We start from the raw sequence: 14,291 nt of genomic DNA on the forward strand, positions 1-14,291 counted from the left end.
CTTTGGTGATATGCTGCCCCCTGTATGTTTGCAGTGTGACTTCAAGAGGTGGTCAGTTCTTACATATTGCACCTTTAAATTGCAGTGGGAAAGTAATCTGTGGTCACATTTAGTCGTTTTAACCTGTAAACGTTTGTCCAAATTAAATAATTATAATGAATCTTTAAAAGATTCATTGGAAGTTATCCACATCATATGGGTTAGTTCTTGCTGCATTCCATTTCTCATGAATTCCAAAAACTGCACCATGTGCGCATTATAAACATATAAATGAGACATAATCATCTAATCAGCTCTCAAAATTTTAATTGTATATTCACAAATATACATTGTCATTTTATCATAATATCAGCGTTTGTACTATATCTACAATCAGTGGTGGAGAACAGGCACTTAAAACTCTGTGGCTGTACATTGTTATGTACAAGTCATGGCAACTGGCAGCGCTACTACAAAGGTGTGCTGATCTGCCCCAGCCTCCTCAGCAGTCCGTCCAGTGTCTCCAGGTTCTGTGCTTTCTCCTCCAGCAGCTCGTATCGCAGACTGGAGATGTCCTGCTTGATCTCCTTCAGCTCACCTGAAGAAAAACAGACACAAACATTTATTCATTCTAATCATTTTTGACTGGAAACGGGCTTCGACTAAAAATTCAGGTATAGCAGTTAAAACTGCTAAGTTCAGTCTCAGCGTCAGATAATTTTACCTTCAGTGATATCGTCGCTCTCTCTGTCCGTTTGGGCTTTGATGATGTAACGCTTTATCAGGCGCTTCATGATCTTCTTCAACCAGTGAATGAAAATCAGTAGAGTTAACAATACTATAATAGAAAATAAATATGTTCAAAAAGAATAGTCACCATATTCAAATTATTATTTAGATAAAGTGATCCAGATTTGACTGACTCCTTCAGAAATGACAATATTGTTACAACCTGCAGAGAAACTCACTTTGCATGTAAAACCTTATTTTGAAGAATAATAAGGAACTCCATCTGTCATGCAAATAAAATATAGAGAAAAAGGTAGGCTGAAATGTGAATCACACACCCACACACACACACACACACACACAAATACATACCCTATATCTGGTTGGGCTGGTAGAAGCGCCAAATGAACGGGAGTTTTTGCTCTCTCCGAGCTGGAAGATGAAGCTGAGATTAACTTGGTTGAACAGAACAGTGTTTATAACATTGTCTTCAGTCTGAGGTGGAGCCTGTGGAGCTTGTGGTGCGGCAGATAAACCACTGGGAGGTGCTCAGTCGCTGTCTTTACTCTCTGCTCCACTGAGTATCATGGTTTTATGATTAATAGTGAATAAACAACTCTTATTTTAATACCTCATCGAGCGGTGTCTCGGTTTTCTTCTCACTCTGTCCTGCCACATGCTGCAGCAGCAGGGACTTGATAGCTGTGGCCAGTCCCAGCATAGTTTTCGGACTGGGGACCAGGTTAAAGGGCACGGGGAGCGTCCGGCCCTCCTCAAAGTAGGAGAACCAGAGTTTGGCACGAGCAAACTTCCACTCAACATCGGCATCATCCTAAAGAGAAGAGGGAAACAAGGTGTAGGAAACAGGGCTAATGAAGGTGCTTGAGTTTGATACACAGTCAAAATCAAATACACCAGATTCACTTAAACTGTTAGCTTCAAAATGTTTTGAACTGTTGCGCTAACAGTGACATCAGAGGACTGACACCACCGGCTACTAGCACAAAGAATTACCTTGATAAAGGTGCACTATGTAGTCATGGAGAAGAAAGTTAAATTCAGACTTTTAATATTTACAATAGTATTGAGGTAATAATACAAACTCAGAAATATTTATTTTTTCCATTATTGAATAAACAAGCTGTTCCCAGGGGAAAATAAGGTCCCAGAACACTGTTTGAAGCTAGAAAGGTGGCAGGGTCCGCCAAATAGAAACAAAATAAAACAGTATGAAATCGAGTTGTCCTTCACGGTCAGTTTGTTCATTCAGTTTATCAAGTCATGAAAACAAATAAATGTTGTTTATTTAGTCATTTAAAAAAGGATTCTCTAAGGATCAAGATTTCTTCCCCAAAACTACATAGCGCACCTTTAAATAAAAATGCTTTGTTTTGATGAGATAAAAAGGTAATTAACCCGATGCCACAAGAGAAATAAAGGTTTTCTCTTATTACTTACAATATTGAATATGGATCAAGAGTGCCAACCCAGCACACAAAGGCCTCCTGGCGAATGTGCAGTAGCAATTTACTTACTCTGTAAATGTCAGATTAAGAAGTACCTGCTATTGAGCAAATACTTCTTACAACAAACAGCACAATTCAGAAAAAGTTGACATGGTTTAATTACAGTGTCCCACACCCACTTCACAGTGCCTTATTTGTATGTCATCGTTCCTCTTGTAATAAAATGCCTGGTTTTCACGAGAAATCTGCAGTTTGTTTTCTCAAGATAAACTAAAACCCATTATCAAGAAAAAAAAAAAATGTTTGTAAACTCAAGACGAAGGCATTAAAATAATAACTGCACACTTGGCCGTACTTGGCTTCCACAAAGAAGACTATCTGAGTTTTTCCCACAAAAAAAAGGAAAAAAATTTAAACTTCGTGCGACATGTGAGGGGAGGCAAAGCCCTCTCAGTCCATAAATGTGCGCTTGTGTCTGAAGCGCATGATAATTCAGTATTTGCGGACGGACCTCAATCTCCTGGAAGGAACTGTTGATCATGGCGATGAGCATGTTGAGCAGCACTATCACCATGGTGACGTTGTAGACCCCGTACAGCACGTAGCCAATGTTCTCAATGAATTTGTGTCCGTTATTGATAATGACGGACTTGACCTCGGACAGTCCAAATATGGCCCAGAACAGCGTCTTGAAGCTCTCCTCCAGGCTGGACAGATGGACGCACATAGGAGGAAATGGGGGGGATGGGGGGGAGACAAGAGGAAAGTTATTTTTGGCTTCAAGCAAACCATTAATCAAGACGCTCTGTGAGAGAAAAGCAACTGAAGAGAAAAAAACAAGCATTTTTACCGCGTTTAACTTTGTGTTTATATTACTGCTGCAACTTCAAAGCATATCATACATTTTCAGATGGATTTACAAGCTTCCGTGGCAGTTCCTCGATATCCATTTGTTTTGCTTGAGTATGAAAATCAAACTTGCTTAAGACAGGTAATCCATCAAATCATATTTATTTTCCTTCTTGTTCACACTTCTGTGTGAAAATGCAGCTGCTGGCTTTTATAAAGCAGCGGTTCCCCCTTAAATCTTAGGGATGACAATGTGAATAAAAGGGAGGGAAAAATCTGACAAGCAATTTCTATTTTAATTTTATTTTTTACTTGACTTTAATAGTGACATTGATTTCGCTGGCTATACTGTATTTTAACAATCGAGTTGCAATAATAAATGTTGGAATTGTACCTTTCTCCTTCAGCGTGGTTAGGTTTAGGCACAAACAACACTTGGTTGGGGTCAGGAGAAGACCCTGTTTGTACAAAGACGGCCTCAAAATCTTTTGTTGTATTCGTCACCTAAGAATAAGTCTTTCATATCTGCATAGCGCTTTCTTCAGATATGTTTCTACAGTAGCTCACGATGGACAAACCAAACACCGCTTCTAGAGAGGGGAATTTTGGGGCTTTTTGTGGCCACTCTGGATGAGGGTGAGACGAGGGCTATTTAGCTGGTTGCAGCACTGCAAGATAGCACTACATTTTACATGCTGGACCTTAAAATGCTCCTTTATTTATTTATTTTCCCTACTTTCTAGGCTAATAAAGAAGAGGTGTACATATGATTGGATTATCAGGTTGATTTCTGTCTTTTGGGGGCAATTTTTCCAAACATACAGCTAGTGACTGCAGCTTTTTATGGCATCTGACTCTTGCGAGACTCTCAAATCTTGGCTAATAATACAGATGATTCAAAACTTTGGCTGGATTAGCTTTAAAGCTACATTTTGGTGTATGTTCAAGATGGGATGTATGACCAAGCTGTAAGTTAAATTGGGGTTAATGTATACTTATATTGTGCTTTTATGTGTCTTAATGTGCTTTAGCAGAGCAGGTTTCCAAACAAAGTTATCATTTATAATGTGCCAATAACTTTGCTTGTTCAGTAGTATTGATCCACAAAATGTTCAAACAATGGATTAACCTTTGAGTCTCAATCAATCTTTAAGTAATAGTCTCATATTGAAGTCTATGTAAGCTAAAACACTCACGGTGATGCAAAATACAGAGCCAGTTAAAGGTCAGAAAATCTAAAACAGTTAACGTGCACATCTCACGTGGTGAAGGCGTCGTTCTGCTTCGCCCCCAGGTAATAGGAGTACAGGTTGAACATGCCGATCATGAACGCTAGAAACACCAAGATGAAGATGACCATGAACTTGAAGATGTCCTTGACAGTCCTGCCTAAAGAGATCTGCAGCGGGCCAAAGCTCTCGTTGGCCGGGAGGATGTAGGCAATCCGGGAGAAGCTCAGCACCACCGCGACGGCGTACAGGCCCTCCGACACCAGCTGGGGGTCTGACGGCAGCCAGAAGATGCGTGCTACAGAAACAGAGCACAGGAAACTTCAGTAATTCTAATTTATTTGTACACAACTTCTTCTTACAAAGAAGACCGCATTGTTACTCGGATTTGCCTTCAAAAAATGCAATTTTTGTAAATTTGATTAGTCAGAAATTCATCTGTTTAATCCCATTTTTATTGAACTGTCAAGTAAAAACAGGAAAATCCAGGCTCAGACAACTGGTGTCTGTCTGTGGTGATCTGTTACTCTGTGCAGGTGTGTGAACATGCTCACCCTTTGTAAAGTATTCTATCTCAGGAGGCAGCTGGATATTATTCAGTGTTGTGTAGCGTGCGTGTACAAAGGTCTGGGCTAAGTTAGCCTGTCTCAGGATGGAGAAGCGGCAGCTGAAGGAGGCGAGGAAGATCGCCAGCATCCCAAAGTCCAGGAAGTTCCACGGCTCGAGCAGGTACTCCCCCGGCCCCTGACTCCAGATCTCCTTCACCTCGGCCCAGATCATACCTGCAAGCGGGTCAGATGATGAAACACACGCAGGGTGACAGGATGTTTTTCACTGGGACTTCATGTCTAACGCTCACCCATGACCCATGAGATGATGAGAATCTCCATCCACGTGAACGGTGTGGTGGTCATGCGGTAGAGCAGCAAAGGGTCATATCGGGGCCCGCCCGGGTGGTGAAGGTGAGTCATGTTCGGCAGCAGGGTGGTGCCCGCGAAACGGTCCGCAGCATTCAGGATCAGAAGACCAAGAAAAATAGTGAAGGATGAGGCGTGGGCCACAAACTTCATGAAGGGGCTCCGCATCACTCTCCCCACCTGAGCAAGAGATGAGAGATGAGCCGACAGGAGGATGAGGGGCGGTTACATGTCTGGTGTGAGTGAGATTAGAGAGCGTAAGTGTTACATACTCTGCTGCACGGAGCGATCCAGTAAGCCAGGGCCAGTCCGGGCAGCCCTATAGCCACCGCCAGCACCACCAGCAGTTTGATAGCAGTGGTCTGTTGTCTGAGGCCGGGGAGATTCTCGTACCAGATGCTCAGCAGCTGCTGCTGGCAGTTAGGATGAGCCACAAACTGAAGGGGGCACAGACATCACAGAGGGTGGGTGAGAGCATTTTTAAGCCAAAATGTTTATAGCCTCTCCAAAGCATGAACATATAGTTACTAGTCTGCTGCCTAAATTATAATTTGATCCGTCCATGTATTATTGTGAAGTACGCGATATCCCTCTGAGAACATCACTGCGTTCTTCCGGCTAGTTCTCTGGGATGGATCTTCTAACCACACTGTCAAAGCACCGGAGACCTTCACATCTTAAATCTCAGGCTCTCCTTGAATAGCTCCAGGAGGTAAGGATTGTGTTGATGTCGACTGGCATTCTTTACTTTGAATGACAAGATTGTGAAGCAAGTGGCTTTCCAAAAGGTTGGACGTCAATCTCAAAGCACGATGTGAATCTGTTTTCCGGTACACTGACCTTTTTGAGCTCGTACTTGATGGCTAATTTGAGCCGCGTGAGAGACGGGCGACCAGGTTGATCGTAACTGTCGTCGGAGTCGGTGTCTCCGCTCAGTATGGCCTCCACCTCCTCGGTGCTGCGACACAGATCCAGGAGGCCCACCACGTAGTCCTTACACTGGCTCGACAGACAGCAGTACTCGTTCTACGATACACGATGGGGAAAATAATATGCATCGGTTGGTGAAAACATTTGAGACGTGTTGCAGGAGGTGTGGTAGCCCGCCAAGGGGGTTTGTTTGCAATTCTGTAAGAACAACTAGATTTGTAGACTTTTTTCTTGCGACAACATATCGCCACACAGAAGGAAGTGCGCAGAGCTTAAACTTTAACTTTGTTAGTTAGCTTTGTCAGTTAGCCTCTTGTACGGGAGCAGTTGCGTGCCTCCATCTGCACAATGACACAGAAAGAAATAGTTTCCATTCAGGTCGTGATTTCTGGAAAGAGACATGGCTGTTGAGCTTTCCACATGTATTTTTTGGCGTTCTGAGCACCACGAGCCACATGCCCTCTAGTTTCATTACATTTGAGGGAGGGCCAACGTCTCTGCTGCCGATATCTCCAAAACTCAGAAACTCAAGCTGAAATAATCTTGACGGATAAATAGCACCACAGGTAAAAGTGTTCAGTTTTGGGGTGAACTGTCGCTTTAACATTAATAACATCATTTGTAATAACTTCTTAGAACAAACAAGGATTTTATGGGAAAAGGTAAATATGGTTGGTGGTCATTTTAAGGATCAATTCCACCGACACTGGTGTAAAATAAAGGTTGTCAGCCATGTTCTCTCTCCTTACCATGATTTCACAACTAGATAGACAACGGTAACTGACATCAAAACGTGTTAAGTCACAATCGGGAGACATATTCCAACTGTACAAAGAAAAGTAGCGCACACGTATTGTTTGTGTGAGGACGGCTTTGAATTGTGACATTCATTTATTGCCCGTAGTAGAGTGTACTGTCCTACTGTAAGCATAGTAATGATGTGTGTCGGAGCGGCAATGTCAACAGTGACTGCAAAACATGACCCTCATCTGTTTCTGCTTCATCTCTTAAAGGCTCATTAAATGTCCTTGTGATTACTGGAAGCTTTTACTGGCATCCGGTTGGCAGCGACGTGGCTAAATCACTTTTTGTGTACTTGACAATGAGCTGGATTTCACGGCACGAGCACAGTAGCACCACCAGGATGTGACGAGTGATTATGATAGCTGAACAAAGTTGTGTGCCGGGCAGGTCCAGTGTTTGTGGTGGTGATCCTGTACGATCTTTAATAACATTTGCACCTTGAATTCTTTCTCGATGTCAGCCAGCACCGCCAGCTCGTTGCTGAGCTCCAGGGCGGCCAGCACGGGGTCTTCATTGGACAGGGAGAGGTAAGCAGGACTGGCGAGTCCTCTGTAAGCATTGATCCGTGATCGCGAGTGGCTGAAGGAGTCAAACTGCTGCTGGTAGTTGCAGGAGTCGCAGCCGCAGAAGTAATCGTGAGGGGGTTCGATGCGAGCCCCTTTACTCAGCAGGGTGTGGACTATCTCGTATTCCTGGCAGTGCGCCGCAAGGATCACTGGCGTCACGTCGTGAGAGAACCTGCGGGGATGCACACATAAAAACATGGAGATCTTTTTATAGGCGTTTTATTGTTGGTAGTAACCGCCGTTGTTTTACTGTTTTACTCTCACTCCCTTCATCAAACAGGAGCCACAGTTTCAGTGAACTATTAAAAATGACATCAGTCCTAGCTAAATGTAGCAGCTGCAGACTGATATGAAACAATCCAACACACACCCTTAGAGTTTGTTAATGTGTTGTGTTGAAATGCTGACGAATTTAATCTAATTTAAACCTAGAACCTGTTGCATGCAGCAGGCACCAAAAAGCCCTATAAACACACAGGAGGCCTGTTTAAGGCAGGGTTTTTATTGCACCACTTGTCGGAGGGCACTTTTTTTTTTCTCATGCATTTTAACTGTCCTACCTCGTCCCGTCCTCATCATAAGCGTAGAAGTCATCCAACATGTCTGCTTGAGCAGGGCTGGCTGTCAGACGACGGGCATCTCTAAACTCTGGGTGACTCAACAGGGCCTCTGTGATGCGAACATATCCTTTACCTGCAACACAAACACAGAGCTGGGCTGATGATGCGGTTTGGCGGCGGGTTCCTGTGACAGCCTTACCTCAGTGCTCTGTACACATAAAGAAGGTAACTGCATTAAGCAAACAATGCCTTAATACAAACTCACCAAACTCATGCTGCTCACCAGCCACTTACAGACAAACACAAGATGTATAATGTTTACCCCTGCATTGTTTCAACCGGGAACTGTGTTTTTACTGCTGACAAATCTGATCGATTTTATCTGTAGAAAGTTGTGTTGGCCGTGTGGAGGTTATCACTCAACACAACTTTTGTAAACACAAATGTCTTCTAATTTTAATTTATTGAAAATAAAACAGAGTAGGAGAAATACAGAAGATGTGTGTAACCATGTGTTTACAGTTCTGCTTAGCTGGTCTGGATTTTTAATAAGATACATTTTTTTATATTCGACTTAGCCTACTCAACCTCATAGAAATTATACCAAAACTATCTGCCTGTCTAAGTGTGGAGAAGTTTCACATGAAATGGCATAAAGCAGCTGCATGCTAGTGATGGTATAGTAGTTATCTGTTTCGTAAATTAGCTTGTTGGCTATTTAGCTTGCTAACAAAGCCAAAACCATGAAAACCCAGCATTTATGCTCAGGACAGGTTGCACAAACTGCATTAAGTTAGATTCTAGACAATACAAGCATGATTTAGAGAATTTGTAGGCATTGCTCACATTATCAGACTATTCTTATGCTTTCACAGAGTGCTGCAGGAATGAGTCCTTAAACTAAATACGTTAGCATTTTGCAGTCAGCTAAATAAAACTACAAAAGTTGTCGGGGACATTATAAGTCATGATGCTGCACACAGAATCTTGACTCACTAACATGTCTTTACAGAGTTTAGTTATAAACTCAACAGTATAGTTGAGTAAGACACTCAGTGTTTAAGTCATGCAACCGCAGTGCAGTGCGCTCAAAGTTGGCTTTAGATTTTTACTTCTGCTGATTGCATTCATGCTTCAAAAATCACAAAAGTAAACTTGTGTTTGCCACATTTTTTTTCTTTTTTCGCAACAATTCAAAATGGAAATAATCTCAAAAAGCTTTTTATTAAGGGAACCAGGCCGATGCTAATTTACAGGTTAGTCAACACCAATTAGCTCTCTGTAAGCCTTTAGGACATGACAGGCTAGGGCTAGCTGGTTAGCTTTAAGCTCTAACTTCAGTAAACATCTCTGCAACACAGTTTATTGACGTCTCTGACATAATGCTATTGTTTCTTCACATTTTGTTGAAAATGTTAGTTCATTTTTTAAATATTTCAAACTTAAATTCTGGCTACGTGTATATCTCCCTTTTGGTTACACTGTGGCCAAAATAAGGATAATATACTGTGTCACAAATTTGAAGTCACAGCTCACATTATATGGTTTTACCATACATAGCTACATGTAGGCAATGGCACTCTCTTTCATGTGTGTTCATTTTTACTTTTTCGATTACTCCTAACTCCCATGAGGCTTTATGAGATTTGAGGACGACCCCGTTAAATCAGCAAAACGTATTTTTCATACACAAATGCATTGATCTTACTGATGGCTAACAGGAGGGCGTCCCCCACCCTGGACATATCCGCCCTTGCCAGCAGCAGCTCCGTCACCTCCAGATGTTCGTTGGCTACAGCTAGCTGCAATGCATTCTGGCCCATGTAGTCCACAGCGTTGACATTCAAGTTGGGCACGTGTAGCAGCATGCGCCGCACCTCTGGTATGTTGCCATACTCAGCTGCCTCGAGGAACCGCTGCTCCACCTCTGACAGGCTGACCGAGGGGCCACAGAACATGTAGGATGGACCACGGAGGGCCTGGCGTCGTTTAACAGCGGTGATACGAGCCAAGAGCTGTCTGTCAGAGCTGCTGTGGCTGCCAGAGAGACAGGACACATAAACACATTGTATATATTGTCCACTTGGTAACTTGTGCCTTTTGGAAAGCACTCCGGTTATTTTTATCTTGATATCACATTCCGGAACAAAGACATTTGCATTTCATCGGCTCAAGTTGTTAATCATTACGAACAAACACTTCAATCTTTCAGCTCTTTTAAAGGCATCACAGGCGATCTGGTGTCAGGTTTTATTTGGTTTAGTTTGGGAATACTTACAACCCAACACAAGTTCTCTGAAAAGACATGAAAATGTGCCGTTTTTATGAAGTGATATACTGGCAGTGAGAGATTAATAGTGACTACAGTACGTATCAAACTACACACTGCAGTCGAACACACCATTAGTCAAAATCAAACGAGGGCCTTTATAGTTGTAGTCCAGGATCAGAAACTTATTTCCCTCTTTATACTTTAAATGTTGCTATAATTAACCATGTTTGGATAAGTGGACAGGCTGAAGTTAAAATAGGAATGTTTTGCTTTCGACCCTGATTTCACATTGATGCAAACAAACTGACTGACGCGCTGTATTAGATCATCTCTCGCTGACGTGACTAAAAATGTATTACAAACAGTAGAAAACATCATTTTATTAACTGACAAATTCAGAATGACTGTACGCTGCAAATATCCACATGTGCTAAAACTTTATAAAAGCCATCATTAATAAATGCTGAATTTATAGTTACTGTCACTGTGAACAAACAATGGAATGCTCTATAAACCATCTATTAAGCAATTGTTTATTGTACTATAATATTTTGTAAATGGTTTTTAAATTCCGTGTAGCTCATCTATAAACATTATTTGGGTGGCCACTCTAAAATTGCAACTGATGTTTATCAACGCTTATACTCACTTAATAGATGGTTTATAATTCATTTAATCGTTTGTTAAGAGTGAAGTGAACTGCTGTGGAATTTCGTCTCGCTTGACCATTCAGGAGAGATGAAGACAACTCAGAGACACCGAAGACTTACGTTGAAGTAGTTTATACAAGCTCGATCGAGGAGGAATGAAATGATTGCACAACTATATGCACAGTGCATTGCCGTGTTAATCCTCCCAAGACTGCCCAATGTTCAGATTATATCTACAGTTCAGGAAGCACCCCTCCCATACATGGTTATCTGTTTAACAAAAGAATTAGTGGAAAGATACTGCGGAGCTTGTCACGTCTGACCTAGTGAAGAATGGAAAAAATATGCGTAGAACACAGTAAGTCTACACAGATAGATCGAAGGCCATCCTGTGAGTTTGAGCTATGAACTCAGACGTCAGATCAGACGTCACTATGCACTCATCCATACCATAACCTTTATACAGGGTCTGTGCGACATCTTTTCCTGTGAGGCCATAGTGCTTCGGGCTGAAAATGTTTCTCCTGGTAAATATTAACTGAAGTTTACTTAACTATAATTCACCATTTATTACTGATGGTTAAGATACAGTTTTAGCTTTAATTGGATTACTTGAACTCTTTTTCTTATAAGTGTATAACAAGCTTTTATTATCAATTTTCTCTGCCATACAAAAATGGTGCAACATTTCCCGGTCATAGTATTTGTTTATGTCCTGTAATTACACTGGTGGAAAGTTACTAAGTTACTCAAGTACCTGTACTTTATTCGAGTTTTCTAATTTTAGGCTACTTTTCTTCATCTACTCCACTACACCTCAGGGGGAAATACTGCACTTTTTACATCACGCCATTGATTTGATTACTGGAACTGCAAGTTACTTTGTAGATTACCTACAATGCATTTTTACACAGTAAGTCAAACCATCCAACAGTATTAAAGAATTAGAGAATTAGCCCTATTGCAACCAGCTACAGCAATAGACTTAATCTCACTCCATCAATACTTATAATATGATATCCTAACTACATGTATATATACAATAATGTAACAAATAATCAAAACTTTAACTTTTATACTTTAAGCACTTTTTCTCAATCATACTTACACACTTTTAATGAACTAAGATTTTGAATGCAGGACTTGAAAGAAAGTGTGTTTTAGGACTCTTACTTAAAGGGAAACTTCACCAATCTTAGACACTGAAGTGTGTTTACAGGTCGCGGAGAGTATTAATGCATATATGAAAAAAGTAGCATAAAGCCTTTTGTGGCTCCAGAAGAAGCTTCGTGTAATCTGATCATCTTGCCCCCAGTGATGTCACTTAGTGGGAAGGCTGCATCATGGGTAATGTAGGCGCCAGGTTTTGAAAAGCAGTCCATTATTCTGCATTGCAATCATTGACATTTTTAAAACAAATGATCTTAATCAATACAGCAGAACCAGAAAAATGGCCGTTTTTATTCCACATATCCTTCTTCCTTTACAAAAACCTAGCGTCTACATTAACCACAGTGCAATTCAGCCGCTGAGTGACAGCACTGAGGGCAATTTATAAGATTTCATACAGATTCCTCTGGAGCCACAAAAGGCTTTAAACTACATTTTCCACACATGCAGCAGTACTCCCCAAAACCTGTAAACACACTGTAATGTGTAAAATTGGTGGAGTTTACCCTTTAAGTGAAAGATCGTACTACTTCTTCTAACACTGTGTAAGTGTACAATGTTAATTCAAAATCTAAATTTAACTTTAAAAAAGATCTAATAGCTAGATCTATAACTTACGTGATAATCAAACATGGTGTCTTAAAGTAGGAGCTATAGAAAATAATATCCCCTCAGAGAGCACATAGAACACACCTGGCCACTTCATGCACACCTGGCTGAGTATAAAGGATGTAAATGAAAGACTCACCCGAGGCACCGCCCCGAGCAGCAGTTCTCCTCTCCGAAGTCATCGTTCATCAGCAGGTTGTCGCGGCTCCGGCCCCTGGGGCTGTCGGTGTAACCGGCAGGTCTGGGTGGCAGCCTGTGGTTCATCCCGGAGGCGATCTACGACAGAGGCTCCAGGTTCATATGGAGGAGAAATCAAGTGCCTGTCGCATGACTCTCTCCCTCTCCCTCCCTCTCTTTGAATCCCTCCCCTGCTGTCCTTCTGTGTGCTTGAGAAAGAATGCATCCTTCTGGGTCCCAGTATACTTCTGTATACAAGACACATTGAGCTTAATAGATGTGCAGGGCCAGCTCAGTGTTATGACTGCACACGCTGAGTCCGATTGGTGATATACGGCCAAGCTGTTTGAGCGGAATCAAATCAAAATTAAGTAGCTAAACAAAAGCAGAATATTCTCGAGATATTGCCAAAAGTTTTAATGCTCAGGCTGTAAAAAGCTATTTTGGACCGCAGTGTTTGGAAAGCATGGAGAGTTTTGTCAGCATGTGTGTGTGTGTGCGTGTGTGTGAACTTGCATGCAGGAGTAACTGATGGCTGATGAACAGCAGATGAGATTCTTCAGGGTTTAAATTCCCAGCAGACTTTTCTTCCTGTGTGCTCCCACTCACCAATGATCCCTGACCAGTGTGGGAAAGCGACTTTCCACTCTACAGACATGCACGCACACACACACATATACATACATACGTGTGTGTGTGTGTGTGTGTGTGTGTGTGTGTTAATGCATGTCTGTCATTTTAAGTCCGCAAACAAGTGTTTCTTCATCAGCAGGTCAAAGGTGAATCTCCATGGCCAGTGTTTCTCTTTGGTGTTGCCGTGAGCAAAACCCACATACACACACTTGAATGCATTATTTTTAGACCTTATTTATAATGGTACATTGTGTTATTCATTGCCCTGAGTTAGCTTTTTCACTTATGAAGTAATTCTCCACCATTGTTTTCACACTAATCCCCCCCGTTACATCCTCACGACCACGTCAACGTAGAAAAATCTGATAGTCTCTGATGTACGATTGTAGCACTGGGAACTGCCTTTTAAGGCCCTGATTGCAGAAGATTACTCACTTTGGCCATTTTGTGACTTAACAGCGCCACATTTTACGGGGGCCTGGCAGGGTGAAAGAGGGTAAACTCTGACAAATGTCACTAGCCCGAGTTTTTGTTAAGGCTTCCTCCTCAGAACAGAACAGACCAAAGATCTGCATGTAAACACTGTCAGCTCAGACATACACACTCTCATTAGGGGGTCACCGAGTGGGTAAGCACCTGGATAGACCCCTGTCTATCTGTGTGTGTGTGTGTGTGTGTGTGTGTGTGTGTGTGTGTGTGGAGTCATTAACCCTGTCAATATACACATACCGGACCACACAAAGAGCCAGAG

General features: G+C 41.9%; 1 protein-coding gene across 4 annotated transcripts; it reads right to left on the bottom strand.

The window, feature by feature from the left end:
• Positions 1 to 286: 286 nt before the first annotated feature.
• On the bottom strand, positions 287 to 13,140 carry trpc6a (transient receptor potential cation channel, subfamily C, member 6a). 4 transcript variants are annotated; one of them, XM_030436960.1, is made up of 14 exons: positions 12,870 to 13,098; positions 9,738 to 10,066; positions 8,030 to 8,162; positions 7,341 to 7,641; positions 6,010 to 6,195; positions 5,442 to 5,606; positions 5,112 to 5,349; positions 4,807 to 5,034; positions 4,286 to 4,550; positions 2,686 to 2,881; positions 1,340 to 1,540; positions 1,081 to 1,140; positions 704 to 776; positions 287 to 577 (listed from the first exon to the last, which is right to left on the bottom strand). In XM_030436960.1, exons 1-14 carry the CDS (start codon positions 12,992 to 12,994, stop codon positions 450 to 452), a joined length of 2,628 nt encoding a protein of 875 aa, XP_030292820.1. In that variant the 5' UTR covers positions 12,995 to 13,098; the 3' UTR covers positions 287 to 449. The 4 variants fall into 4 exon arrangements, 2 of the variants coding, with proteins under 2 accessions (XP_030292820.1, XP_030292819.1); XM_030436959.1 differs by having other exon boundaries at positions 704 to 779; positions 12,870 to 13,095; XR_003986314.1 differs by having other exon boundaries at positions 559 to 577; positions 704 to 817; positions 12,870 to 13,125.
• Positions 13,141 to 14,291: the final 1,151 nt, after the last annotated feature.

The sequence above is a fragment of the Sparus aurata genome, chromosome 13, assembly GCF_900880675.1.
Source record: "Sparus aurata chromosome 13, fSpaAur1.1, whole genome shotgun sequence".
Taxonomy (NCBI): domain Eukaryota; kingdom Metazoa; phylum Chordata; class Actinopteri; order Spariformes; family Sparidae; genus Sparus; species Sparus aurata.